This window comes from Capricornis sumatraensis, chromosome 4 (assembly GCF_032405125.1).
Source record: "Capricornis sumatraensis isolate serow.1 chromosome 4, serow.2, whole genome shotgun sequence".
In the NCBI taxonomy this organism is placed as follows: Eukaryota; Metazoa; Chordata; class Mammalia; order Artiodactyla; family Bovidae; genus Capricornis; species Capricornis sumatraensis.
The window spans coordinates 100266396-100292341 of NC_091072.1; the positions used below are offsets into that span (position 1 = coordinate 100266396).

Genomic DNA, 25946 nt, shown 5'->3' on the forward strand with positions numbered 1-25946 from the left:
GCTGGGACACTTCGGCTGCAGAGGTCGCGTGTGCTCCGGGAGGAGAGGGGCTCAGCTGAGGCCCAGGCGAAGGACAGGTGCTCTGTCTCTGGGGGTTCAGAAAGCTGAGGCGGGCGCCCGGGCAAAGGCTGAGGAGCAGGGCCGAGGCGCGCTTCCTCTCTCCTGCGGCACCGGGATGCGGGCGACCTGGGCGTCTGGTCCTCTCTCGGCGATCTGCCTCTCCGCCCCTCGCGCTGCAGCGCCGCGCTGCGGGCCTGGGCGGGGCGGCGACGGAGGAGCGGGGCGGGGCTTCCCTGGCTGGGGGCTGCCACCCCACGGCGCCCACAGACGGACGGTGGCACCTCTGCTCTCTTCTTGCCTCCTCTCTCCACTCCTGACTCTCGGAGACTAGCGTGTCCTCACCCCTTCCCCACCCAAGTCACTCACTGGGTCCCACCCTCACAACCCTGGCCAGTCTGTCCCTCCCTCGGATTCCAACCCCCTGGAAGGGCTAAGGGACCTGAGGTGGGCCTGTCTTCCCGTCGGAGATAGAGTCAACAGCACTCACACCTCCTTTATTCCAGGGCATCCTTCACCTCCATCACAGTCCTCTCTCCAGATTGGCAGCACACGTCTCCTCCTCTCTTTCCCCACAACCGTTTCAAAGATCCTCAGCTCACTCAAACCTTCAGGGGCAGCTACTTGTACCCCTATGGAGGTGGGTGTCCAGGGTCCATTTTTCAAAGAGGAGTGTCAAGGGAGGTCTGGTTCTTCCCTTCCCCTCCTACATCCAAAAGGACTCTACTCGCTCCCCAACATAGATACTAGGTCCCCACTAGCTCTCCTATTTTGGCCTGTGGTCTCCTATTTTGGCCTGTCTGACTCTTGGTGACCCCATGGACTGTAGCCTGCCAGGTTCCTCTGTCCATGGGGATTCTCCAAGCAAGAATACTGAAGTGTGTTGCCATTTCCTTCTCCCCAGCATTTTCCCCACCCAGGGATCGAACCTGGGTCTCCTGCATTGCCAGGCGGATTCTTTACCAGCTGAGCTACCAGGGGTCCTATTTTGGTCTCTCAGAATTCAAAAGCAGGTAATTCTCATTTTTGCCTCATAGTTTGGAGCTGGGATGGTGGTGGTCCAGAGGAATTTTTGCAAGAGGGAGGAAGTCATAAAGCAGTGATGGAGGAGAGATGATGGTGGTGGGTAAGACCAGAGGGGCTTGATGAAAGGACCTCTAGAGCTGACGTCTGCATTTGGGCTTCAGGCAGGGTTAGGCACCTATGTGAGTATGTTTCCTGTCGCAGTACTCTGTTGAACAGTCCCAACACTCCAGCCCCTTTCTCAGGACTTTCTTCTGTTTCTCCCCTCTCTCTGGCAAAAAAAAAAAAAAAAAAAAAAGAGAGAGAGAGAGAGAAAGAGAGAGAGCCAAGTCTAGAAATTCCATGTCCTTCCTCCCCTCCAGTAAGACTGCTGCTGCAGCCCCTGGGCAGAACCATCTAGAAGCTGGCGGGATTGATTTTTCTCCACGTCACAGGGCCTCTGCTGGCCAACAGAGTTAGACTGCAGGAGTTGAGACTCTAGGCCAGGGGGAGGAGCAGGGTGATGGGAGAAGAAAGAAGGAGGGAGGGAGGTTCTGCCTAGCAATTGTCTAGTAAGTGTCTAAGGTCACTTGAGGCAAGGAGGAGAGAATGATGGCCTGGCCAAACAAGACCTAACCACTCAGAACACAGCTAAAGGGGTTTCCGAGTTGGACATATACCCCTAACCCACCTTGAATCTTAAGGAAACTGAAGGAAAGAGGTTCACCATAAGAAACTGGATGGCAAGGCAATAGCACTGTGGAGAGAAAGGCTTGGGGAGGAGCCAGGAGAGTACACATTGAATGACAATGAGTTCTAAACTCAGGAAAACAGGCATCTCTCCAGTCTCTTGGTCTGGCACTATTTCTAATTGTTGCAGCATCCTGCAAGCTCAGGAAATATCCCAACCTTAGGCCCCCAGGGGCTCCAGGATGACATCCTTAGTGAAGGGGTTTCAAAATACTAGTCAATGCAGGGTCACTGGTCAGACAAAAGTTGACCGTGTATGGATCCCTCCCGGCAAAAAAACACGACACAATGTGAATGTGGTAGGTTTTTCATAAAGCTGGATTTGTTGTTTCAAAGGAATATCTCTTATTCTGAGAGTACTGTATGTCCTTCTGTACTTTTCTACTAAGTAATGATGGTAATAGTAGAGAATAGATTTGGCAAATACTTGCTTGGCAAAATAAAAAAGTAGCAATACTATGCCTATCCTCAAAAAGGTTTGATATTGTTTTAATTGTACTAAACTGTGAAATTCAAAAGTCTGAAAACCATTAGTGAAGGGATTAAGAGCACAGAGGGTGCTACCAAGTGTTTATTTATTAACTTGTGGTAGAATTGCCAGATTCAAAAACAGGATGCCTGGTTAAATTTGAATTTCAGATAAAATAGTAAAATGTGTCTATTTTATGTATATGTCCTACATATCCTATGGGACATACTTATACTATAAAGACTATTAGTTGTTTATGTGAAATTCAAATTTAACTAAGAGCTCTGTATTTTATCTGACAGCCCTAACCTGGTTAGTTAACTTTCTCATTCCCAACATGATTAAATCTCTATTAAAGTTACTTGTTGTTTCAAAGCCCTGGCTGTGCCTTAGCAAACCTAGTTGTGTTGTTTTTACCCAGTCATTTAATTTCTGGGAGCTTGACATGGCTAGCGGTTAGACAGCATCACTGACTCAATAGATATGAATGTGAGCAAACTGTGGGAGATAGTGGAGGATAGAGGAGCCTGGCGGGTTACGGTCCATGGGGTTGCAAAGAGCGACAGGAGTTGGGAGAAGGCAATGGCAACACACTCCAGTACTCTTGCCTGGAAAATCCCATGGATGGAGTAGCCTGGTAGGATGCAGTCCGTGAGTCGCTAAGAGTCGGACATGACTGAGCGACTCACTTTCACGCGTTGGAGAAGGAAATGGCAACCCACTCCAGTGTTCTTGCCTGGAGAATCCCAGGGACAGAGGAGCCTGGTGGGCTGCCGTCTGTGGGGTCGCACAGAGTCGGATACGACTGAAGCGACTTAGCAGCAGACAGAGTTAGCGGCTGAACAACAAATTTATCCACCGAAAAACAGGAATTGTAAAAGCTCTTTCACAGACTCGCTATAAGGACGAAAGAAAATAAGTTATGTGACACAGCTCCCAAAGCGCGTTAACGTCGGTCCCCACCCAAGCTGGGTGGGCCAAGACTGCATATCCCACAATCCTAGGCGGCGGTTTCCTGCCATTACCTCATTCCCGGCCTCGTTCTCGCCAATCCCTGCCTCTCCAGGGGTGTGGTAGCGGGCTGTTCTCGCGACTTTTGCTTCACCCTTCCTCTGTACTACTCCTGTCGCGAGACTTCCTGCTCCTCCGCCTCCTCCGCCGCTCCCTTTGCGGCCGCCTTAAGCCGGACCAGGACCCATCCTCTCCCCTACCCGAGCACCGGCCCCGGCTCTGCCGAGGCCCCGGTCCCCCAACCCTGCCTCGCCGCCGCCATGGCGGACCCTAAGTACGCCGACCTTCCCGGCATTGTGAGTACACGGCCGGCCCTGGCTCCCCAAGACCGCGCCCCCAACCTCCTAAAGACCCCTAACAGACACCAACCCGTGACCTTTCCCGCCTGCACCCCTCTTCAGCCCCGAGGGCTCCTGCCGCTAGCTCCCTGACCGTCCCCAGCACCCTTCGGACTCCGACCCGACTGGGCTGGGCTATGAGAAGGCCTACAAGGCCCCTTTCCGGCAGTCGCCGGTTTCTCGGCCCAGAAATGGTCTCTAGGCACTTAGCACTGTTCTCTAGTGCTTACTACCCTCCGTGTCTACACCTCCCGTGTCTCCCAGATATTCCCATAAGACCCTCACCCCCACCTCAGACACACAAACCAAGCCATTTGGTGATGGCCTTCACTCTGCAGAGAGTGAGGAGGTTACCGTGACAGAACCCCAGATGGAGAACTCTTGTCCTCTAGGGAACCTCCTTCCCAAGCCCCTCACATGCCGGCGTGTACCTCCCTTTGTGTTGCCTTACTTGCATTCACGGGGTGGAGGGTTGGAATAGGACCTTGTGTACTAAGGTCCTGAGTCACTCTCAGCCCTTGTGCCAGGGTAGTGTGTGCAGGGCCTGATGATGGCTCCTCTCCTACTGCTGATTGCCCAGGACCCGTCATTCTTCAGATTCAGGGCAACATCTTTGTCATCACTTAACACTCACCATTTACCATCAGTCATCTCCACTGTTATCCCCACCCCTGTTAAGACATGGGAAATGACAGGCAGTTCACCCGGCAGGTGAAAGAAGGGGCAGAATCCTGGCATCACAGCCTGACTTCTCTGTTAACTTGTTCAAATGGAGTGGGGTCAGGGGTGTTGCTGGGTAGTGAGGTTGGATGGTCACTGCTTCTACCTGCAGGCCAGGAACGAGCCAGATGTTTATGAAACCAGCGACCTGCCTGAGGATGATCAAGCAGAGTTTGATGCGGTAAGACTGTGTGGCGCCTCAGGACTCCTGTGGATTCTGATCTCTCTCTCCCAGGCAGGCCCGTTCCCTTTTCTGGCGAGCCACAGCAATAAGCGGGTATGCCAACCCAGCCTGGGTGGTACGTAGGTTGCAGGACTTGCAAATGAGCAATGCCAGGAAGGAGAGTCAGGTCAGTGGAATTAAAACTAAGAGGCCTGATACTTAGGCCTTTTAAATAAAATTGAAATATTTCAAAACAGGCTAGGTGCTCGTGACGTAGGCCTGGTAGTGCTAGTCCATGGTAATGCGTCATGAAGCCTGAGCATTTAAAAAGTGCATGAGTTTAAGACCTAGACCTTCTGTTTCATAAAATATATCTCTCACTCAGTGTTCATTAACATCCTAACAAGCTAGACTTTGAAGTATAGAGGAATACTATAAGTGATTTTACGTGAGTATCCAGAATCCACTAGGCAAGGAAAATGAATTGGAGACTTAAGAAAGACAAGAGAACTAGTCAGAGCAGAAGGAATTTGAAGAAGAACATAAATATTTCATATCAGCAGAGAAGAGGACTTGATAGCACTTTCAGATTCAGGAAGAACTCAAGAGGAAGGAATTAGCTATGGACACATTTTAACCATAAGGGAAACCACTTAGCATTGTTTATTGAATGTGTTCATTTGGTGTTGATTTTTGTGCAGTACAGAGGGAAAAATGTCCCTTCCCTCAAAAATCCCCCAGACTAATGAGGGAGTTAGGATACATATAGGAGATATGAAAGAAAAAACTGAGTGAATGAAGTGAACATAGTGGAAACCCTGAGTGTAAGTGCCAAGGGGAGCAAAGATCTGTTCACATGTCTTATAGGCTGTATTTTAGGTTCTATAATTTGCAAGGAGAGCTGGGCTAGGGTCACATTGATGGTATGAGATCTCAAAAAAGTTGTGACTAAGAGTCAGTGGAAACAGGCTCTGTATGTGTGTCTGTGAGTCCTGTGGCTACGTTTGTGGGGCTGGTTAGTTCTGGAGAATGCTGGTTGCTGGCTTATAATGTATGGCTTGGCGTACTCACTTATTCCTTATTTGATTCCCCCATGTGGAAGTGGTTCCTTCTTTGTGGGGAACACCTTCCTTGTCCGCTCTCTGAGTGGTGTGTTCTTGTTGCTTCTGTACTTGCTGGCATGTCAGTCTGTCCCCCAAACTTGAGTATCTGAAAATAATGCAGGTGGTGTCATTGCTCAGGACCTAAGTTTGCACCTTCACTCTAAGAGGTATCTTATTAAGAAGCTATTTCTGACTCAAAGGGCAGGAGTATATATATATATACTGAGGACTCCATTCTGCTACCATAGTTCAGAGACTGTTCAGCTCTAGCCTAGGGCTCTGCCTATAAAATATCAAGCCTTCATGGTGAAATAATGAATGGAAGTTTGTCCCTTTGTCACTGACCATGATCAAACAGGTAATATCATAGCAGTCCCCTTTCCAAACCAAAAAATAAATTGTAATTTTCCATTCGAAATCATGGGCTATCTCTTAATAAGAAGAGCATGACCTTCATCCCAGGCATGGAAGAACCTGACTCTTCTGCCCTGATTGGCGGTTTCTCCCTGCTGAACCTGAGCAGCCTATTTTAGTAGCATCTAGTGGGGTGTCTGATGGGCTGATGTTCATTTCCTGCAGCATGTAGCCAGAATACCAGTATAGAAGTAGATAAGAACTGGATGGTAAACACAAGAGGAGCTAAGTTGCCTCCATCACCTAAGGGTCAGCAGAATGACACTATCACTAGGGAGGAGTGAGTAGGGTCGGGAGACTCAGCTACTTCAGGAGCCCTGGCGGGAGTGGGGGAGGTCTGAGATGTTTCCTGATGTCAGCTAATGTCTCTGGCCCCTGCATGTCCCTGTGGGCCTTACGAGAGCAGCTCTTGGGAAGTCAGCTGACTAATGGTTCTGCCACTGCTCTTAATACTGACGTAAGTGTGCAACTTGAGGAGCAGTTGGTTGTACTTAGACAATCCAGCATCCTCATTTCCTTGAGGCCTGGATTCTCACTAGCAGCTGGTCCCCTTCTCACTTACCTTCCCAAGACCCATTATGGGTCACACTGCACACCACCACTATTGTGGCTGAACCATGAGATTTCAGTCACCTTCTTAACTCCAGCAAGAGCATGCTCTGCCTTAGTCTCCAGATTATTTGGAACTTTAATTTTATTAGTTTTTAAAATAGGTAATATATGTACATAGAACAAAAAGTGTCTCTTCCCACTGCTGCCTGCCAATGGTCAGTTCCTCCCTGGAGACAACCAATTTGATCAACTTCTTAATGGAACCTTTCAGGGCGGTCTCCAGATTTTTATCTAAAGAAGTAATCAAAGGTTATTGATGACCTTCCCTGTCTTTTCACCTTCTTCCTTCGATTGCTCCGCTATGGAAGAAATCGGGCTGCCGAAGGAAATAATACCCTGTAATATACCCAAAAGATTGTTATTGCTAGTTTACTTAAACGGAAAAGTTTGCAATTCCCATAGTGGGAAGGATGGAAAAGGAAATAGTAGAAGGTTTTATTTTAGGTAAAAATGGTCCTGATTTTTCTGCTATCCCTTTAAAACAGTTTTAGCAGGAGCTAAAATATTCTAAAGTGAATGGGCCAGAAAACCACAAAGGCTAGCCCTTTCCTCCTCAGTGTAGGAGGATCCCCTCTGCATATCAGACAGTCCTGGGTTGATTTGGGCCATGAGCTTTTTGGAAACTTTTCTTAAAATGTCTTGTCAGGAAAGCTAATTCTCAGCTGGAATTCCCTCCCCACTGAGCCCACAGCCTACGCTTGGGTCTGTATAGGCGTTCTGCTCCCCACTTTTGAAGTGCTGGAGCAAGGGGGAGTAAGTTTAGAAAACTCACTAGAAACAGGATTAGTTCCTCCCTCTATGCCGTGCCTATCCTGATGCCATGTGGAAGGGGGAAAATGACCTAGCCTTAGCTTGGTGGGGCCCTGGCAGGGCCTTCAGTTCTCCAAAGGGTAAATGATGCCAGACCCTCCACCAGCCTGAGATGGGAAATAGTAAGTTCTCTTCCTTACAGTTTGGGATATCACAGAGTATGCTTGATTGTGTTCATTGACTGTTGGCGCACTGGAACTTACCTGAGTTTTTCCTAATGCTTCCCCCATCCTCCCTCCTCACCACCTTGCCTGGACACTAGTTTGCACAAGTAAGACCATTCAATGCTTCTTCTCTGCATGTTTTTTTTCGTTTGCCATCTCGCATGCAATGCTCTCACTGTGCTATTGTCGCAGCTAATTGCTTTAAATTCTAATGCATCTCTGGCCGGGTCACTAAGGGCCCTGCTGGCCTCATGGTTAAAGATTCTTAATCCAGGTTTAGAAACACAACTATGATTCATGCATCATTGTGTCTTCCCCTTGTGACATCTGCAGAATAAAACTGTCCAGTGGAGGATGGGATAGAAGCATGGAGACTAGGAACACTTCTGGACATGAGGAATTTAAGAGCAGTAGTTGGAAGGGGGTTGCCTTTCTCCTCCACAGACTGAAATGGAGTTAAGAGAAAAGGAATGACTTTTAGCCATTCTGGACAAGGGTTAAGAACAAGGGGGACAGCAGCAGTCCTCACTTCTTAGCAGTGTGTGGATTATACCTGATTAAGATGAAAACTTCATCTTAATATTCTCTTATGCTAAGGCTTTAGAGGAAGTAAATGGGCTAGGAAAGGGATGTTATATGCATTTTAAGGGACTAACTTGGATTTTTTGTGCTTCCACAAGTCTTCCTGTTTCTGTACCCCTCCTTTAGAAATGGTTGGATGGTCAGCACTGTGTTGGTCCATCCTGGACAGTTTTACTCTACAGCACTATCCATCTTCCGTGTCCTCATGGTACTGAAGTCCCCCTGGCTGTGGTGTTAGCAAAGAGCCTGAACAGGCTAAGGGAGCAAGCGGCAGTGACCTCTTCCTGTTTCTGATCTAGAACCTCAGGTCTTGCCCTCTGAGGCATAGCCACTTAGCCAAACAGCCCTGGGGAGTCTGGGAGATTATTAATGAGAGGGACTGGGGAGTCATGTACCTGGGATCAAGGCACTTAGAATTCTAATCAAGTTGGCTGGGTGTAGTAGGCTCCCATAGTGATTGTTACTACTCCAGGTTACAGACATTATCCCAGAAATCTCATTTCCCAACCCAACTGTAGGTCAGACTTGGAGGTGGTATATATGATTTACAAATTAATATGCATATACCACTTTTTCTTTTTTTAATTTTTCTGTCCTCCCACATTCCTCATGACTTGGACTTGAACTTATGGCCGATTGTCCTCTCTTTTCCCTTGAGTTTTTAATCAAGCTGGTTTTAGCTTGGTGAGGCAAGAGAAAGGTAAAGTGTATTCTGCAGAGACATCCCAGCCTTAGACCACAGGACCTGGATCCACCTCTGCCCTGAACTGAGAGAGGAGTCTTGGCTGGGCTAGAGGATGAAGTTCTGATGCATCTAGCTGAAATCTCTGGGGCAGAATGTAGTTGTTTTTATCCCATCATGTCTTTTCATACACATATATCTGTCCTTTCCTGGCAATTCTTTAACCAGTCTTGCTTGGAAGTGAAGCCTTATCTGTGTGGCTTGGGCTAAAATAAGGCCTCTTTTTGAAAGACTCTAACTTTTCCCCATGGTATACCCTCTAACCCCTGTGAACAGAGGGTTGAAGAAATATGTTCTGCACATGTCTGGTAGCTGTGAATCTGAGTGTCTTTTGGACTCTGTGCTAGCACATCATGGCAGAGTTGCTCTGGATCCCTCAGAGTGTAGGGTGAGTTTCCAAGCACTCAAGATGGATACAAACACACCAGACTACACAAGGGACCAGGATTTGCCCTGCCTCTCCTCTGGCAACTGAATGAGGATGGGCCTGCAGTTAGCTACTTCGCATTTCATTGAACTTACCATCTATAATCTAGAAAGTTCACTTTGTTCTGCTTAACACAAAGTCACATGAAACCACCTACATAAGCACCCGCATTATGATTGATTCTGCCATTCAAATGCCTAATTCTGCAAAACTAGAGAAACCGAGAGACAGGAAGACTTGAGCCATGAACTACTTCCCTTGAGAATCATGGACCCTCAATCAGCTACAAGCCCTCAGACTCTTATCTCCACAGCCTCTGCTTCACATTCTGCCGTTTCTACAGCTTCTCCCTGCCTCCCCCAGCCTTCTCTGCCCCCACTTTCTTCCGTGCCACTGGCTCGCAACACCTAACCCTTAGTTCCCAGGTGATCCTGAATTGCTGCTGTTCACGGCAAAGCTTCACGACATCCTGACCACCAGAGAGGACAGGGTCCCAAGCTCTTCTTTCTCTTGGGGTATGCAGTGACCCCAGCTGAAATTTCTTGGCTAGGCCCCAAATTTTGCTAGGCTCCCCTGGGCCCTGAGATGCAGTATATTTGAAGACTGTCATGTAGTGCATGTGACAATTTGCTAATAACAATTTTGTCTTTTTTTTTTTTCCCTCCCTCACCCCCATTTCCCCATCCCTTTCCTTTAACTCTTTTGATTTTCTCACCTCTGGGGAAACCACAAGGAGCTGGTAAGAAGCCTGACCTTTCATCTGCTTTTTAACGGGGTGTGCTATGATGGACAGTTGTTCTCTGTCCTTTTGTCTGTACTAAATCTTCTGTTCCTCTATTCAGCCTCAACCCCAGCTGACCTTTTCCCATCTCATGAATCACCGTAATGACAGTACCTCCAGCCCATGCCCCCAGACCTCCAAGACACTGGCAGAGTCGGTGCCTCTGAAGGGCTCAAGTGTGCTGTCCACCTGAGCCTTCGGAGCCACACCCTCGGAGAGGCGCTGGGAGGGTGCCGGCGCTGGGTAGCCCTTCTGCCCCAGGATGTGCTCCTGCAGCAGGACTAGTAAGATGAAATTACTGACCGTCCCTGCTGTGTCCAGAAGCTCCGACACTCACACTCCAGTGGTGACCCTTTTTTACTCCACACATTCCTTCTTTAGAAAACTAAAAAGAAAGTATGTTCTCGTCTGTGTAGTGCCTGGCCCGTAGTAAGGGCTTAACAAAACGGTAGCTGTGATTGCTTTCCTTAGTCTGTAGACTATGCCTTCTAAAGAGGTTTTTTTTTCTTTTCCCTACCTCATTGTCAGAGGGAGGAGTGGCATATTCTTATTTTTGAGAGTGAGCTTGAAAGAGGGTAATGTTCTTTCCTGAACATGAGTCCATATCAGACATACACTTTTTAGAGGCCTGAGACCACAGTTATTTGACCAGTGGGTGCTCTGGCCATAACACTTCAGAGAAGATTGAGAGAATTTGTGACTCAGTTGTTTTTTCCCGTAGGCACTTTCATATGGGACTTTGAAACCTTTTATTTCCCCTTAATCTTTTTTAGCTCTTGCCCCTCTGCCCAGCACTTCCCTGAAGAGGTAAAAAGCACAGTTGATGTTTTCTCCTTACCTGCCTCCTCCCTCGTTTATAAATCTGCCACTCACACTGATTCCTTCGGTAACAGCAGAGCAGAGATGAAGAGTGGAGCTTGCGTCTGCTGCTCTTTCTCCATGTCTCTCCATCATAACTTCTCCCCGTGCCCCATCAGCCCCTAGTACCCACTGACAGTCAGAGAGTCTCAGTGCTGGATACATATTAGAATGACCTGGGTAGCTTTTAAACTGGCCTACTACCCTGGCCCTACCTCAGAACAGTTCAGTCAGATCTACAGAGGTGAGCCCATCCCTCTTTTCTCCCCCACCCCTTTTCTAAGTGATTCGATTGTGCAGGCAGGGTTGAGAACCATTGTTCTGGTTAAAAGAAAGAAGACTTTCTTTGCCTTTCTCCAGTAGAAGGTGATGTCCACTCCAAGAAAAAGGCTTTCCAGGTCTCCTTCCACTTCCTCCAGAAGTATGATGAGACCTGTTGGACTGCTGACAATTGAAGGAGAGACATGCAGTCTGGAGGACTTGGTTTTGGTGTAGTTTTTAGACTGTGAACCGCTAACAGATAAACTAGTCAGGAGGGAACCTTTCTGCCTCAGTTTCTAGGGTGAAGTTTCTTTCACTTTGCTTGCCACGCCCCCTCCTATGAAAGAGCTTCAGTGCTTGAGAAACAGCAGAGGGTCAGGGAGAAGAGGCCAGTGCTGCAGCTTCTCTTTGAGAAGAAGCAGGGCTGTCTCTGTTTCAGAATGTACCTGTGGCCTTTGCCAATGGGTACTCTTGGCAACCAGGTACAGTTTATGCTGTTGCTTCTAAGATGTCCCTTAAAAAATAACCCAGTATCTGCCTCTTCTCTCTCTCCCCTGAATTCCCTGACTTCATGGCAGTCTGGAAATGGCATCTGGCCAGGTCCTCTGCCAACCTTCTCTTGTATCTAAAAGCTGTTATCTTCCCTTTAGCAGCACATGCAAGTTCTGATACTCAGGAGCTAGTAGCCTGATTGCTCCTCTTTCCCTCCATCAAGGATGGGTGGTTAACTTGAAAAGGGACTTCCTCAGCAGCAAGGAAATTTACTTTTGGGAGGGGGAGGTTAAAAGAGGTCAGGTTGGTTTCTTGCCCTGAGTGCATCGTGTTGCCAGATAACTGGGAGGGCCCAGTTGGATTGGGGAAGGGGAGGGGATGAGGAGGCTTATGTACAGAATGGGTGGGGAGGTTATGCTGCCTCTGTTCCCAGTTGAATCAGGGTGTTAATATTTATACAACTGAGACTCCAAACTTACCAGGAAGCTTTCATTTCCTAGGGTGAACCTGGGTCGATAGCTTGGATTGGAGCTGTCCTTCTTTCCCCTTGGGAGAGTAGAGCCCAGTCTCCTAATGATTTGGGGATTTGGGGGGCTCTGGGACGTTCTAGAGTGGGAATGAATCTGCCCCTGTCCTGAACTACCTGTTTCTGCAGGAGGAGCTGACGAGTACCAGTGTGGAGCACATCATTGTCAATCCCAATGCTGCCTATGACAAGTTCAAAGACAAGAGAGTGGGCACAAAGGGACTTGGTGAGACTGGTTGGAAACTGGATGGGGAAGCCTGACCTCAGGCCTCACTGACATTTGCTTTGGGGAAAGAGCTGTCTTATGGAAGCCCTCACAGTCACTGAGATCATGACTGCCGTGGGTCTTGATCAGGCCCTCAATTCCATCTTCTTTTCTTGGCAGATTTCTCAGATCGAATTGGAAAAACCAAAAGAACGGGATATGAATCTGGAGAATATGAGATGGTTTGTTGTTTGTGTGTTGATGGGAATAGTGCAGCGATCCTATCCACTGGGCATTTAAGACAGAGCAGGGATATAGGTGGGATTCTGGGTTCCTCTCTGGTTGGGGCTCCTCAGAAGCCCAGCTGGATGCAGGGGAGGATGTTTTGTCCCCCTGCTATTGGCTATGGAGTGTCTCCAGGCCTCCAGCTCTCTGCAGGTCTTCTGAGTGAGGATGATGGTGGATTCTTAGTTGGGTATAATACCCTTACAAACTCAGACTGGATTTGGATATCATGCTCTTACAGACTCGGATTGGGTTTGGATACATTCTTGTTTGTTTGTTTGTTTTTAAATACATTCTTGAGGGTCCCTGTTCTAGGAGGTGTGATGTCACCATCTGTGCTTGCTCTCTAGCTTGGAGAGGGTCTGGGAGTAAAGGAGACACCCCAGCAAAAGTACCAGAGACTACTGCATGAGGTCCAAGAGCTGACAACTGAAGTTGAAAAAATCAAGGTAACTAGACTCTCCTCTCACCTTTCTGCTATGACTTACATAGCAGAGGAAGGCCTCCCAGCGGGAGGAGAAAGATTCCCTAAGCTCCTCCCTAAGGGGGCTGAGGTTTTCAGTTTGGGAATGCACGTGAATTTATAGTTAGTGCTGTAAGTGGGTAAGGAGCAGCCCAGTGACTTTTAGCCACAGCTATCTTTAAGGGTCTTGATCTGTTTTTTTTCTTGACTTACTCTTAGCACTCCTCACTGTCTATTTGTTTTCATACCAGACGACAGTGAAGGAATCAGCCACTGAGGAGAAGCTGACCCCCGTGGTGTTGGCTAAACAGCTGGCCACCCTGAAGCAGCAGCTGGTTGCTTCCCATCTGGAGAAGCTGCTGGGACCAGATGCCGCAATCAACCTTACTGACCCCGATGGAGCTCTGGCTAAGTGGGTGCCAGACTTTGCTGGGAAATCATTGCTAATTGGGGTGTAGAGGGACTCCAGCCAGGTATTGACAGGGCTGCGAAGGGGAGAGGTGGCCTAGCTGTTCCTTAATGCTGACCCTGAGGCAGAAACAAGTGACTGGGCTGACCCACATCCTTCAGGTCGTGATAATATTGCTGGTTTTTTGATCCAGGCGCCTACTGCTGCAGCTGGAAGCAACAAAGAACAGCAAAGGGACTGGTTCAGGGGGCAAGACCACCAGTGGGACCCCCCCAGACAGCAGCTTGGTCACTTATGAACTGCATTCTCGGCCTGAGCAGGACAAGTTCTCTCAAGCTGCCAAAGTATGTTTTTGTGTGTGTTTGTGTATGTGTGTGGATGTATGTAACGTTGGTTAAGGGGCCAGGGAAGATGTGGCTCCAGAGACTTTCCTGCTGCCCTCCAAGGAATCACATCTGGGGAGAGGGTGCTGGGAATGCTTGATTCCTCTTGATGTCTCATTTAAGACTGTGACTAGGGCTGTGTTCCAGAGAAAGAAATCCCTTGGCAGAGTGGTGGGGAGAGGGGAGGGGAGGGCAAGCAGACCAGCAAAGAGCAAGGTTTACCTCCCACTGCAGCAGAAGGGAGGTAGGTGGATGGCAGATCTCCCCATTCCTCCCCCAGGTGGCAGAACTCGAGAAGCGCCTGACAGAGCTGGAAGCCACTGTACGCTGTGATCAGGATGCTCAGGTCAGGTGCTCTCTTGTACTTGTTCCAACCCTCACATCCTGAGCCCTAAGGTCCACAGCATTCCACAGAATCCAGAGAGGAGTCAGGAACAGGTTCCAGTTACAGGAGCAGCCAGCAGTTGCCTGGTGGAACCCGGAAGGATGGGAGAAGGTGGTAATCACCTGGAGAGATGAAAACCACTAACTTCTTTGCTTCTTTTCCCCATCAGAATCCCCTTTCAGCAGGTCTGCAGGGAGCCTGCCTCATGGTGAGTGTAAAAGGAACTGGAGTCTTTGGATGACAGGGGATATCAGGATTGGGTTTGCTTAGAAAATTGTTTTTGGATCTGTAGCTGTTTATTCCTTACCTTCAGTGGAATATGAGGTGGCCTTTTCTAGTCTGATTCTGTCTGCTTCATGACACTTGTCCTGACCCCGCCCCCAGGATACTGTAGAGCTGTTGCAGGCGAAGGTGGGCGCCCTGGACCTTGCAGTTTTGGACCAAGTGGAGGCTCGGTTACAGGTATTAAGTGAAGGCAAATTGGATTACAGGCAGCTAGTGACTTTGGAAGACCTTGATGCCTTTACTATCAACCTTAAAAATCTGTGCTTTCAGAGTGTGCTGGGAAAAGTGAATGAGATTGCCAAGCATAAAGCTTCTGTAGAGGATGCAGATACACAGAGCAAGGTCAGGAAGAGACCTTTCCTCCCATCTTCATACCCTTTCCTGCTCCCTCATGTACTCTTCCTGCTGGAAAGAGCAAAGCATGAGAGCACTGAATCCTCAGACCACTGTCCTCATAAGCTCTTACCAGCTGAGATAAGGCAGTGCTTCCCTGTTGCCCCAGCTTGCACTTGTCTCACCCTAATGGGGTGTATTTGGCTGAAGTTGGTCACTGTGTTGTCCCTCTAGGTGCACCAGCTGTATGAAACCATACAGCGCTGGAGCCCCGTTGCCACCTCCCTTCCTGAGCTGGTACAGAGACTTGTCACCATCAAGCAGCTGCACGAACAAGGTGGGAGGCCAGCCACAAGGGGTGTCAAGAGGAATGGAAAGTGAGCAACTCTTGTTCCCTTCCCTCTGGTCTTGGATTCTAATGCCATGCCTACTATTCTGACCTTTCACAGCCATGCAATTTGGTCAGCTTCTGACACACTTGGATACCACGCAGCAGATGATTGCTTGTTCCCTCAAGGACAATGCCACCCTCTTGACTCAGGTGAGTGCCTCCCTTCCCCAGCACACACAGGCAAGGTTCTCCAGCTTCAGCTCCAGAGGGTTCTGCCTTGGCCCATTTGGTGGCACAGTGGTGTGGCAGGGGTTTGGTTTGAGTCTCCATACTGTTTCTTGGTTGCCATGGGACATCTGACAACTTATTTAACCTGTGAACCTCCATCTCACCATCTGGCAAATTATACCTACTTCAGAGTTATGTGGATTAAATGAAGTAATATGAGTGAATTGGTAAGAGCTCAGTAAACCTCCATTCTTCCTATAAAACCTACCTTTTCCCTCTGTAGTCTCAGCTGGCTTTTATCCTCCCTGGGTCCTCACCCAGATGTTCCTGAGCACAGGACACTAGACAGAACATGGGCATTGAAATCTGGAGCCAGGCTCCCACCTGGTTTTGCCCCTTCCTTCCTGACGCTGAGCTGTGAGCATCACCTCTCCATTCTCTAAGCAGTGCCCAGCACAGAGCAAGTCTTCAGGTTCTGGCAGAGGCACTGTTCTGTGCTGGGGGATGCACTACAGTTGGGATTCTGGCATCACAGGACTCTCAAGATAAATTAAAGTGCTTAGCATGGTATGTTCTTCCTCCAGAGCAGTTTTCTAAAACTTCGGATGAGTGAAACCCTTACTTCAACAAAATCCTATTTGTCCCTCAGTACATAAAACAGATGAAAGAACTGTTCTGGTTTAAGTCAGGAAGGGAATTCTTAAGAGGCCTGCCTGTTTAGCAGATCCCATGCTAGGTCCATGGTGCTCCAGGTCGCCTTCCCATTCTGGGGCCCGCAAGCTGTTTCCATTTCTTTTTTCTAATTTAGCTTTGTTGTGCAGCTCGTGGGATCTTAGTTCCCCCACCAGGGACTGAACCTGGGCCCCAGCAGTGAAAGTGCAGAGTTCTAACCACTGGACCACCAGGGAATTCTCCTGCATGTCTTTGTCTTCTCTCAGAGAATTTCTTCAGGGCCTCACCCAGGTAAGTACCTGAACCTGACAGAGTGAAACAGCTCTCTCACTTTCTAGGTGCAGACGACAATGCGTGAAAACCTGTCCACCATTGAGGGGAACTTTGCCAACATTGATGAACGGATGAAGAAACTGGGAAAGTGAGCACCTTTGGGTGATGGAGGACAGGGGTAATCCCTACCCCTTTGAACTCTATTAATACCTTACACAGGGTTTCCCCTTAATCGTAACTCTTGCGTCCCATTTGACACTGGGGGCAAGGGCTTCTTGCATGTGGGGCTTACACCCCCTCCTCTGAAGAGTAGTGGAAGCTGGGGATATTAAATGGTGGTCTCCTCTTAGGCCACAGGGATGAGGACATGGCCCAGCCACATGCCAGCTCCTGCCCAATACTGCTTTGCCTGGTGTGGGGGAGGATTGGGTCCTGTCCTCCAGCACAGCTTCTGTGGCTGACTGTAATACTGTACAACTGTTTCTGACCATTAAATGCTGTTGTACTCTGTGTGGCCTCTGCTGTTTCCTGGGGAAGAGGCAGCACTGAAAGAGACATACACAGTGTAACAGACAGTCTAAGCACTCTCTACCACAGAAGTAGGATTTAAATTATAATCTGTTCTTACAAAAGAACTAAGGAAAAAATGAGGACAGAGTCAGAGCCAGAGTTTCAAAATATTCTCATCTGTTAAATTAAGAGTGTCTCCCATAGAAAAGCAGTGGAGGCCCCACAGGGCAAGTACAAAACAGAATTAAAACTCCCAAGGGTCTTGTCTTTACAAAAGAAAAGGCAGGAGGCAGCCCCTGGACAGCTGGTCATGCTGGCCGCTCCGGTTGGACCATGTTGCATAATCCTCAGTCGCATCGTCACAACGTCTCTGAGCGTTTTGATGGGGGAGAAGGGGCAGTGTAGTGTGTATGGGAGGAGACACCCAGAGGGCTCTCTTTGCCCCCTTACCCCCTCTTCATATCCCAGAGGAAAGTGGAGGGAAGCTGGCTACACCTTGAAATGAGGCTATGTGTTTCAAACCTGGGGACAGGGTAAGAGGGGGATCTGTGCTTTGAGCAACCTGAGCCAGAGGCAGAGGGGTGTTGGCAGGGGTGAGGGGAGGACGCATGATGCTTATTGCTTTGTACCTTTCATTGGGAAGGAGGGCAGCAGCCAACAGTAGCTCACAGGTTTGTAAACTGAGCCTGCTGGCTTCAAAAAGGGAGGCAATGAAGTCGAATTAAATATAAAAGAGTCATTTGTGCAAAAATAACTTAAACAAATAAAAGACCTGGGGGAGGGGGTTTTCCCCTTAGCCTGGTGGGGAGAGGGCCATATACCACCCCCCCCCCCAGGCCTTTTCAGTGACATGGCTTTGGGGGGGAGGGGGTGAGCTTCCCTACCCCCTGCAATGGCTCAGGATGGGACTGTGGGGGAAGGGGTTGCATTTGTGCTCTGAGTGGGGAGTAGTGCCCCCACCCTCTGTCCACAGGTGCAGGTGGCTGGCAGGGGCTCCCAAGGCTCAGCACTCAGCTCTCCCCAGTCAGGGTCAGATCCAGCTCCAGGTATGGCTGCTATGGGGCCAGTTTCCTCCTCTTGTTTTTGGCAGGACGGCCAGGGCGGGCCCGGGGAGGCAGAGGGACAGCCGCCTATACAAGAGGGGAAGTTGAAAGAAGTGATCAAACAGCTGGGTATCAGGAAGTCCTTTATTTTCTCCCCACTCCCACTAACCTTCTTCTCCTCCTGCCTCATCCTTTATATGCACTCCCACCCACCGACGCAGTGAGGCACACTTACGCGGGTTGTGGGGCTGGGGTCCAAGGTAATGTCCTGGCGGGAGCTGTTGCTGTTCCGGGTTGGGCTGCAATAAGGGCACAGGTGGATCAGGAGCACGTCCCTGAGCGCCAGGGGATTTTCAGAGTTTGGGTGGGAAACTTTCTACATGTGGACAGTATAGGCATAGTATCCTTATTCATATTCAAGTAAGTACTGCCTTTTCGAAAGCCAAATCACTCTTAACTATTGCTATAAATCCAACAAGAAGCTGGAAAGTCCAGTATACTCACTTGTATTTTCTCCTGCGGCCACGACGAGACTTTCTGACTACCCCTGGGGATACCTGAGAAAAGATGGACTATGTGTAGGAAAAGACACCTTGGCCTCAACCTTTCCTCAGGGCCTTTGTACCCAGATAACCATTACTTAATCCACACTCACCTTAAGGTCCTCAGAATGGGGCCCAGGAGGGGATGGATCCTTGGGCTCAGCACCCCCTTCCGCCAGCTCCCCATTATGCTGCCAGTGGTGGGTCCTTCTTGGGGACCGTTCCATTTGTCCATTGAAGCCACCACGTGCCCCCCACTTGAGGGCCAGTCGGCCAGGCTCCCGCCGGCTGCCAGGCTTTCGTCCCCGGCCTGGCCTGGCCTCACCATTAATGCCCCTAAGTCCCCCTCCTCCCCTCCGGCCCCGTTTCCCTGACCCCCTCCCAGTGAGCAGCTCAGGGACTGGGGGATCGGGAGAACTGTGGGGTGGGGCTAAGGCACTGAGGGGAGGCCGGGCAGGCTCCGGTTCAAGGGCTGAGGTGGGGCTCTCAGGGGGCAGACAGGGGGCTTCTGGCTGCTCTGGAGGGATCTGCAGACAAAACAGATCTCTGTCAGTTTCAATGCACTTCCAGCTACTTTTAACTTGAAATGTCTGTATTTCCAGTTTGGGGAAAAAATTTTCTCCCTAACACATACCCATCCCCTCACCTGGAGACTCTGTAGCAGGCAGGCTAGGGGACTAGAAGCCTCTGAGAGGGGTGGAGGAGCTCCCCCCCCAGGGAGGAGCTGCAGCCCCAGCTGGCCAGAGAGAAGAGGGCCGGGAGGCTGCAACAGACTGGGGAGGGTTCCAGGGCTGCTGGTCAGCGAGGACAGGTCACCTGTTAAGGAAGTGTAAAGTCAAGGGTCTCCCTGGGCAAACCAATTAGGCTGAGCAGACCCTATTCTTTCAGGCTTAACTCAGTGGTCACAGACTTTCTTCCCTAATTCATCCAGTCTTTACTCCCAATTTTTCTGCTTCCTTTCTTCTCTCCCACACCACAGAGTCTTCCCTCAGACTCACCCAGCAGGCTGGCACTCAGCAGAGGGCTAAGGAGTTGAGGGGGTCTCCCTGAGTTGGAGGGGGCCTTGCCCAGAGAGGAGGCCCCCGGGTCAGTAGTTGCCGTGGTGACACTGGAGGTAGGTGGTCCAGGTTGGGGGGCGCTCAGGACACAGGGCTAAGGAGAAAAAATAGCTGTAACATCTACATGTGTAAAGTATTCAGTAAGTTTATAGTACTTTCACGTAGAAATCTCACTGAAGCCCCACTGAAGCAGGCCATGCTTATTAAATACAGACCCAATTCTTACAGTCCATCCTACCCCCAGCTAAGAACTAAACCCTCCTCAAAGGCCCTAAGGAAGAGCTCAGACATGAAACTGAAAGCCTTTGATTCCCAGCTCCCATCTCTGATTCTATCTCTTGTTCTGTCCCACCCACTCACCCCCTATCCTCACCTGGGGGGGTGTCCCCGAGGGGGGATCCAGGCTGGCAGCCAGCAGCGCAGAATTTAAAGCTATGAGGGTGGGGGGAGCTGAAAGTGGGGGGAACAGCAGGGGGGACAGGTCTCCCAAACCTGAAAATGTCTCCCCACTTGGACCCCCGGCTCCCTCTGCAGATCCCTCCCCATCCCCAGCTGTGGGGCCCAGGGCCAACAAGGGCAGGAAAGAGGCAAGGAGGTTGCTAGGAGGTGCAGAAGGGGGTGGAAGAAGGTCTGAGGGGGGTGGTGGAAGCAGGGAAGCCACCAAAAGTGAAGGCCCTTCGGGCTCACCTGGGGCTAGGGGAGGGCCAGGTCCCCCTGGTGGGGGGAGCAGGGGCTCAGGGGGAGGTTGTCCCCCTCCCCCAGCCAGCACGCCAAATAAACTGTGGCTAAGCAATGGAGAAGGTGGAGGTTGTCCCAGACTCAGAGGGAGGGGCAAGGTCCCTAGCATCCCCGGGAAGCCGGCTCCACTCAGCGCCAGGCCCTGCTCGGGGCTGGGGAAAGGGAAAGCCTCCCCACCAGCCAGGGGAGGCAGAGGGCCGGCTGGGCCGGCCCCCATCCCAAGCGCTTCAGATGGGCTTTGAAGCACAGGGCTGGGGACTAGGGGGGCTTTGGAGGCAGCTGGTGGGGCAGGGGCACCTGCAAAGAAAAAGAGAGGTTCAGCTCTAGAGAGACCCTTTCTCCCAGTATCTAAAGAATCCAAACTCCCTGCCCCCCAACCCAGAAAACCACTACAGAGCTCTCTAAGTTCTCCCTTCAATGTCTTGGCGGTCTCTGTACCCTAAGGAAGGGCTCTGGTGCACTCACGTACCTGGCACACTGCTGAGGCTGCCACTGGTGGTCCCAGGGAGGGCAGGTGGGATGGGGTGCGTGGGCTGAGGAGAGCTCCCTGAGGAGAGGGTGGGGGGAGGAGGAAGGTGTGCATCTGACCCCAAAAGGTTAAAGCTTCCATCAGAGTGGGAAGGGCCAGGGGTGGGGAGTCCCAGCAGGGACAGCACAGAAGGGAGAATTGGTTGGGATGGCTCCGGCAGAGGAAAAGATTGGGGGGTGGGAGCAGGGGCCCGAGGACGGCTCCGCCTAGGGGCTTGAGGGCCCCCCCCTTCTAGCAATCGCAACACAGTCGGGGGTCGGCGGGGACGACGCTGAGAGGGACGGGGCAATGAAGAGTGGGAAGCTGAGGGTGCCTGGGCACGGGGCCTTCGGCCCTGTAAAGTGCTGGGAGGGGGGAGTTGGGGGTGCTGTGCCTTGGCCGCTGCAGAGAGTAGGCTGCTAGCAAGAAAGGGGGGTGTCCCAGGCCCCTCCACCGTGGGGGCCCCTCCCAGGGGCCCCAGGACCAGGGGCAGGTGCATAGTGGCTGAAGACACTGGTGGCTGAGTGGCAGGACCAGAGGGGCCAGGGGGACCAGGGAGATTATTGCTTGGGGGCAGGGGAGGGGGTGTTAAGGCATCACTACAGTGGAAAAGAGGAGGGTCTGAAGGTGGTGAGGAGGAAGCATGGGGGGCTGGAGGAGAGCCCAGGTCAGGGGGCACCAGGCTGGATCGGAGAGCAGCTCCCCAGCTATATGAGGGGGCGTTGAGGCTGATAGCAGGTGGAGGAGGTGCAGCTGGGGAGGGGGCATTCCCCCGTGGGAGGAAACAAGGGCTGCTGCTGCCTCCAGAGGGGACAGGATCAGGAAGCCTTGGCTGTGGGAAGAGCCCCCCAGGGCCTGCTAGAGGGGGGAAAGCCTGTGGAACTGAGGGTGGTTCTGGGGGAAGGGAGCCAGGACCCCCATTGAGTGGAGTTGTAGGAGGGACTCGACAAGGAGGGCGGGCAGAGGGAGGCCCTGGGGACACAGTGTGGAACATTTGGGGGCTTGCTCCCTCTCCTGCAATAAATGAGAAACAAAGCATCAACCTGTGGCTCCCCTTCCAAGAATTTTGTCTTTTCCATCCCTCCCCCCGCAAACTCCCAGCTTCCCTGTGCCCTCCTTTCACCAAGCAGTTCCCCACTCCACCCTTCTTGCTCTCTCTCACAGACCTCCTCCCACCACCCCTCTTCCAGACCCTTAAGTTTTCCTGTCTCTGTAAAGTGGAGAACACTCACCAGGAGAAGAGTGTGAGCAGGTGGTCTCCATGCTGCGGTACAGAGTTGCCATGGCAACAGCTTTCCGCCGGTGGTTGCACAGCTTGGTCATGTCCTCCTCTGATGCTGGCCCCACCCCAGCCCCACCCGGGGTCACCGGGGCCAAAGGGTCAAAGTTGAAAACCTGTAAGGTGGAAGGCACAGACAAGGACCCTGAGAGAGCAGAATCTGAGAAAGAGCTACCTCGGTCAGTGACCGACATTAAGTCTGACAATCTCACCCTCACCACTCTGACCTTGGGGACGTTGAGTGGACACTCCAGACCGCACTTGCAGGTCCCATCGCTGAGGAGGTAGCTCCGGGTTTGCTCCAAGGAAGACAGCTCTGTGCCACTTGGACTGGGAGAGGATAGGGTCAGAGTGTGAGGTTAGATAACACTGAACTGGAAGACACTCTAAAAGAACCTTCAAAGGTTCAAAGACCTTCCTAGGAAGGGCAGAGAGAAAAAGATGGAGAGAACAAGTGCACAGGACCAGAGGCACAGAGAGCAAAAGAGCTGAGGAAGGAAGAGGAACAGAGAGCAACAGGGCACCAGCGATCTGAGCTTAGAGAAGAAGGAAAAGAGAGAAAACTTAGGCAACTGAAGGGCCTGGGGATAGAAACTGGGGAACTCTGGGGAGCCACACCTGATATAGAGCACAGCACCCTCTCGAACACAGCGCTGCCAGCCGATGGGGACAGATGTGGCCACAGGGCCCCCAGCTCTGTCTGCTGCACTGCTCTCATTGCCCCCATTCATTGTGTGTAATCAGCTCCCACGTGCCTGATAACACAGACATTCATGTGGCATTAGCAGGATTAAACTGGGCTGGGTACCTGAGGGAGTATTCCCGCAAGGCAAAGGTTGTGGGGAGACTCAAGAGAACTCGGGAGCAAAGGGAAACCCTTGAGAGCTGGGGGAGAGAATGAGGAGGAACCTTCTGCCAGCCCACCATGGCTACCTGAACATGTCTGCAAACATTGTGGGGTCCAGTCTAAAGCCGGGGCCGCCGGCTTAGCCCACACCTGCAACACAGGAGAGAGAAAGGACGGTCAGGAATCTGCCCAACCTACTAGAGCACCACAGACCAGGACACTCAAGGGAAAGATCCTTAGTAACAGGAGGTAAGCACCCAGAGAGATCCCAGGGATCTGGTGGCTGAGCCCACAACCATCCTCTCCACGTTCAGTCTCTAGAGACCAAAGGGTCAAAGCCACAACTCTCAGGGACCGGGGAATCACAGCCCAATCCCTAGACATATAAAGGTCGAGGCCCCCTCATCCCACCAAGGACAGAAACCTTCAGCCAGGAGTGCGGGTTAATTCCCATAATCTCTAGGAAATTTCCCAGAAAGGCTGGCCCCTGCTGTTCCCTCGCCCTCAGGAAGATCATATAAAAAGTATGAATGGCCCCGCAGATCACCAGGCAATTGCCCAACTGCTCGCTCGGGTGGTACCAGCGTTAAGTTCCCCCATGGCCTGGCTACACTAGACAATCACTGATCTAGTTCACTTGGGTCTTAGGAAACATCGGAATCACAGTTCTGTCTTCTCCCACTATTCTCAGAAGCTCCGGATTTTCCCCCAAGCCTAAGGCAAGAAGAATCAGCACCTCCTGTCCCACTGGCTTCAGTTTAGCTCCAAGAGGGATTCTCCTCTGATACATATGGGGACGCCCCACAAACCTGCAAGTATTCTCTCCAAACCCACCATCGCTCCCACCCCACACTGGCGGCTTCTAAACTTTCCCTCTCATAACAAGGCGCCCTGTCACCCAGCCTGCTTCCCTCAGCTTGGGGAGGAGGGGAAGGCGCACGAAGTAGGAAGGAACTTGGGGAGAGGGCGGGCGGAGGGTGGGCGAAGCACTGAGGGGAGGGAGGTGAAGAAGGCAAAAGTCAAGCAGTGAGAGAGAGAAACGGTGGGAGCAGGTGAGGGCGGGGGAGTGGGGAAGGGGCCAGGGAAAGGGGCCAAGAGGACGCGGAGGGGGCAGAGGGTAGGGACAGGAGGGGAGGGGGAGGGGCGAGGTGGGGGGGCCGGGCCCTGCACTCACCGCGGCCCATGGTTCGGCCGGCCCCGCCCTGCGCAGTCGCGGCCCAGAGGGTGAGTGGGAGGGAGTGGGAGGAGGGTCGGTGGAGCCCGAGCCTCCGGTACAGCCCCGGCCGGTCCTAGCAGGAAGCGCCGCCGCCGCTGCCGCGGATCACCGAGCGGCCTCCCGCGCATGCGCCATGGGGGCCAGGGGCAGCCCTGGGGATTCCGTTCCCAGAAGGCACCGCGCAGGCTGCTACCGCCGCCGCCGTCGCTGCCGCCGCCGCCGCCGCCACCGCCGCAGCCGCCGCCGCTGCCCGGACGGGAGAGGGGCGGGGCCGGGCCCCCGCCCAGCGGACAACGACGAGCCAACAGGAGGGGCCGCAGTGCGCATGCGGGAGCGCGCCTACCCCTCCCCCACAACCCCCCATTAATCCCCAAGAGAACAAACACCCCACGCGGGGGCCACCCCCCCGCCCTCCGCGGAAGGATCCGAGCCTCTTCCCAGGCCACTGGTGGCCAATCCCAGCCCTTCCCGGGGAGGGGCCCCTTCCAAAGCCACAATCTGTTCGGGGAGCCAGGAATGCCAGGTCCGGGAGGAGCCGGCCCCGAAAGATGAAAGTCGCGACTTGCCCTGCCCCGCCCCAAAGGCTGCCCGGGTAGTGTGCTGGGACTTGACCCGCCTCCCCAGGTCAACATGTCAAAACACGACCCCGGCCTGTCAAGTCACATGACCTCTGCCTGTCACTGACAACCTGGTCATGTCTTTGGGCCAGGAGAGACCATCTGGTCCAAGCCACCCCCACCCCCATTTACAGGAGAAATGGAGCTCCGGAGCAGTGGTGCAGGCCTGACCAAGGACCTGTCACCGGTCACACCACCGCCTATACTTGCCATCCAGCCACAACTAGCCTTGTGACAGTTTCTTAGGACAAACTCTGGCTGCCCCCATGAGGATATGACAGGATATGTAACAGGCCACCACATGGCCTCCGTTTAATATCTAATGGCACTTGAAATATAGTTTGCATTTTCCACCGTGCTTTTCACTTTTGTTCAAGCTGCCTCCAAGTTCATAATAATCTCACTTCCAGCAGGCGATCTTTTATTTACGAACAAGGACAGTGAAGCACGGCGAGATTAGGTAACTGGCCTAGGATCCCTGGGCAAGTGAGGGACCGCTGAGGCTAGAATCAGGGTTCCTGACAACCCAGACCCAGGCATTCTTGCGCTCACGTGCACGCAGGCAACAAGGCTCTACTGTAGCCCAAACACCTAAGGTAGGAGGCCTGAAGCCCAGCTCCTCACAGCAGGGAGTCACAGGACCTGCAGGTCTGATAACTGAAAAGGGCGGGCCTGGTCTTTGGTGAAGGGCAACAGAGCACCACTGGGGGAAGATGATTAGACGAAACAGTGGGATCGGGGCCACCCGGCAAAGAACACGAATTCTGGCATGCCGAGGGCTCATCAGATACTTTACAAAGAAAAAAGTTTAAGGGTGCTCTTCAGAGAAGAGCTTAGAATGAGTACCAAGGGGCGTCAAGCTCCTTGGCTTCTTTTGAGAGAAAACTCGAGAAGATGCAAACAATCCTGGTGGATGAATGCAAATTTTCAAAGGTGGGAGGTTTAAAAGACCTGGTGTCCGTTAGCAGGGAGGGGATCAGGGGCAAGGAAAGTGGGAGTTTCTTTTGGTGGAGATAAAACGAAGAGTAATGTCAGATGGGCGGAACAAGAGCTC

At 51.7% G+C, this 25946-nt stretch overlaps 2 protein-coding genes across 6 annotated transcripts; one reads left to right on the forward strand and one right to left on the reverse strand.

Annotated features, from left to right (window-relative positions):
- The first annotated feature begins 3424 nt into the window (after positions 1-3424).
- Positions 3425-17007, forward strand: DCTN2 (dynactin subunit 2). Of its 4 annotated transcripts, XM_068972173.1 has the most exons (16): positions 3425-3585; positions 4460-4528; positions 7712-7720; positions 10098-10103; positions 12412-12508; positions 12668-12729; positions 13123-13221; positions 13487-13647; positions 13838-13988; positions 14308-14373; positions 14582-14620; positions 14797-14874; positions 14968-15039; positions 15265-15367; positions 15480-15571; positions 16600-17007. In XM_068972173.1, exons 1-16 carry the CDS (start codon positions 3550-3552, stop codon positions 16684-16686), a joined length of 1227 nt encoding a protein of 408 aa, XP_068828274.1. In that variant the 5' UTR covers positions 3425-3549; the 3' UTR covers positions 16687-17007. The 4 variants fall into 4 exon arrangements, with proteins under 4 accessions (XP_068828274.1, XP_068828273.1, XP_068828272.1 ...); XM_068972172.1 differs by lacking the exon at positions 7712-7720; XM_068972171.1 differs by lacking the exons at positions 7712-7720; positions 10098-10103.
- Positions 17008-17251: 244 nt separating this feature from the next.
- Positions 17252-24343, reverse strand: MBD6 (methyl-CpG binding domain protein 6). Of its 2 annotated transcripts, XR_011144821.1 has the most exons (14): positions 24234-24343; positions 23146-23209; positions 22831-22967; positions 22440-22542; positions 22166-22328; positions 20895-21947; positions 20061-20722; positions 19628-19781; positions 19276-19445; positions 18743-19156; positions 18592-18644; positions 18323-18386; positions 18005-18174; positions 17252-17737 (listed from the first exon to the last, which is right to left on the reverse strand). XR_011144821.1 is itself a non-coding variant. In XM_068970716.1 (13 exons), the coding sequence occupies exons 3-13, from the start codon at positions 22941-22943 to the stop codon at positions 18100-18102; spliced, it is 3024 nt and encodes a 1007-aa protein (XP_068826817.1). In that variant the 5' UTR covers positions 22944-22967; positions 23146-23209; positions 24234-24343; the 3' UTR covers positions 17252-18099. The 2 variants fall into 2 exon arrangements, 1 of the variants encoding a protein (XP_068826817.1); XM_068970716.1 differs by having other exon boundaries at positions 17252-18174.
- Positions 24344-25946: the final 1603 nt, after the last annotated feature.